The 2,472-nt window shown below is 47.3% G+C and overlaps 1 protein-coding gene across 1 annotated transcript; it reads right to left on the bottom strand.

Moving 5' to 3' along the window:
- Positions 1 to 731: 731 nt before the first annotated feature.
- c5ar1 (complement C5a receptor 1) lies at positions 732 to 1,742 on the bottom strand (the record flags this gene model as incomplete). The annotated part of the gene is made up of 1 exon (XM_084308836.1): positions 732 to 1,742. One exon carries the CDS (start codon positions 1,740 to 1,742, stop codon positions 732 to 734), a length of 1,011 nt encoding a protein of 336 aa, XP_084164962.1.
- Between the last annotated feature and the right edge of the window lie 730 nt (positions 1,743 to 2,472).

Consider the following 2,472-nt stretch of genomic DNA (forward strand, 5'->3'; position numbering starts at 1 on the left):
TAAACAGCACTGTGCAATATTACACCTACTGTAGACTTCAGTATATTTTTACTGTATTTATTTACTGTATCTTTTATTCTATTTCATTTTATTCTATTCTTAGGCCATTTGTTTTGTTATTCTTATTCGTGACTTGTTCTGTCTAAATGTTTAATGTTGAGTGATTTGCAGTGTCAAATTTCCCTCAGGGTAATACATTTCTATTCTATTCTATTCTATATCTTTGAAAAGTCTCCATTTATTCAACACTTCTGAATGCACTGACAAACTGAACTGAACTGACAAAAATAAGGTGCATAAAAAAGCAAACAAAATTCCTCCACAGGCTACTCACCATCATTAGTAGAGCGGCAAGCGGCGTTTGGGGACAGAGTGAAATCTTCTTAAAACACTGCCCCTCCACTCATTCCTGAACTTTTTTGTTAAGTCCTTCTCAAATGCCAACTGAATTAAATTGGCCTTGCGTCGATGAAGCATACTAAGGCGATGTTCTGTAAAGATGTTCTTGAGGGTAGAAAACGAATTCTCACAGAGTGCCGTGCTAGCTTCAGTAGTGTTGTTGATGACATCAGTGCCCACTAGGGCTGTCCCCGACTAAGCATTTGGATAGTCGACTTTGATTGACAAAAAAAAAAAAAAAAAAAATTCAGGGTGGGCACAGCTGACTCAGTGGGCGGGCCAGGCCCCCCAATGCCCGCCCATGGGGCCGGGTCTGCGCCACTCCCCCAACGTTAGACCTTTGTACTGGAGTTGCCGGTGTCCTTGGTGATGTTGTGCTGTGTTGTGATGGCCGTCCGGGCCACAGGGTCCTCACTGATAAAGTGGAAGACGCTGCGCAGGGAGCGGCTCCTGCTCTCCTTGAAGCCCCGTCCCAGACACACGTAGAGCAGGGGGTTGAGGCAGCTGTTGAAGTACGCCAGGCAGAGCGCCAGCTTGTGCACCAGGTGGACGCTGGGCCTGTAGGGTGACTTCTTAGGGACCTGCAATATCACGAAATCCAGCAGATACAGTGGGAGCCAGCATAGGAAGAAACTCATCGCCACGGCGACGATCACCCTCAGTGTGCGCTTGGAACGGGCCGCGGTGGCGTTCCCGCTCGTCGCCCTCGTGTAAACAACCCAGTGGCTCACCACGATGACCAGGAAGGGCAGGACGAATCCCAGCAGGAAACGGAAGGAGGTGACCACGGTGTACTGTCCCACACACTCCCTCTTCTCCTTCCCTGCTTCCACCTCCCGGGTGAAGGCGAACTGGGGGACGGTGCACAGCGCCGCCAGGCACCAGACCCCGATGCACGCCCAGGCGGCCTTCCGAGGCCGTCTGTGGTTCTGGCACCAGACGGGTCTGCTGACCATCAACCAGCGGTCCACGCTCATCAGAACCAGCAGCAGAACGCTACAGTACATGACCAGGTAGAACAGGCCCGTGATCAGCTGGCAGGCCACTGGGCCAAAGTGCCAGTGGTTGTCATGGGCGAGAGGGACCATGAGCAGCGGCAGGGACAGGCAGCACAGGAGGTCGGCCAGGGAGAGGTTCATGAACCACATGGAGGTGACTGAGCGAGGCATGCGGAACCCCGTCACCCACACCACCAGGGCGTTACCAGGGACCCCCAGCAGGAAGACCAGGCCGTAGCAGACAAGAGACACTATCTCGATCGGCTGGATCCCAGGTACAAAACTATCGGGGAAGTCGATGGTGGAAAAATTATAATTATTGAAGTCATAAAGATATTCTTCCATCGTTGGTACGGACTGTAGAAGGGAAAGGTGTCAGTAAAATTGATTATAGATTATATTACATTAGGTACTTGAGTAAAATTGCACTTGATCTGTGCCATGATTCTTATAACCTTTCTGATGTTCGATATAAAACCAAATATAACCGAATTTAATGCTGTTACAGAGGCTGTTAATGCCTCTCTCTGGAGTAAATTGAGAGATGATTATCATTATAATTATGCAGCCTAATTCTGATGTGTATAAAATAACTGTAACTTTGTTAATGTTTCATTATTCAAATAAAATTATTCATGTTTCAACTTACAGCGTCTGTGTCCTCCTGATCTTGGCTCCACTCGATACAAGAGCAATTAGGGAAATGCTCTTCTTTTCAGCAACAGAAAGTCATGTACACATGTATGCACACATTCTCACACACACACACACACACACACACACACACACACACACACACACACACACACACACACACACACACACACACACACACACACACACACACACTTATTGCATGTTGCTCATCACTCCGCCATTACGAAATAAAGGGGCTCACTGATGGTAGATTAACTATAGAGAGTTTGACCATGTGCTAATAGTACATATATATTTAGACAAGAATTATCTACATTTAGTCATCACCCTTTGCTTTTTGAATTCCCCTGCTTATGCAAGCATTTTTCAGGACTCACAGAAGAGGTTAAAGGGGACATATCTTCTCAACAATTTCCGA

The sequence above is a fragment of the Notolepis coatsorum genome (genome assembly GCF_963971535.1).
Source record: "Notolepis coatsorum genome assembly, chromosome: 1".
Lineage (NCBI taxonomy): Eukaryota > Metazoa > Chordata > Actinopteri > Aulopiformes > Paralepididae > Notolepis > Notolepis coatsorum.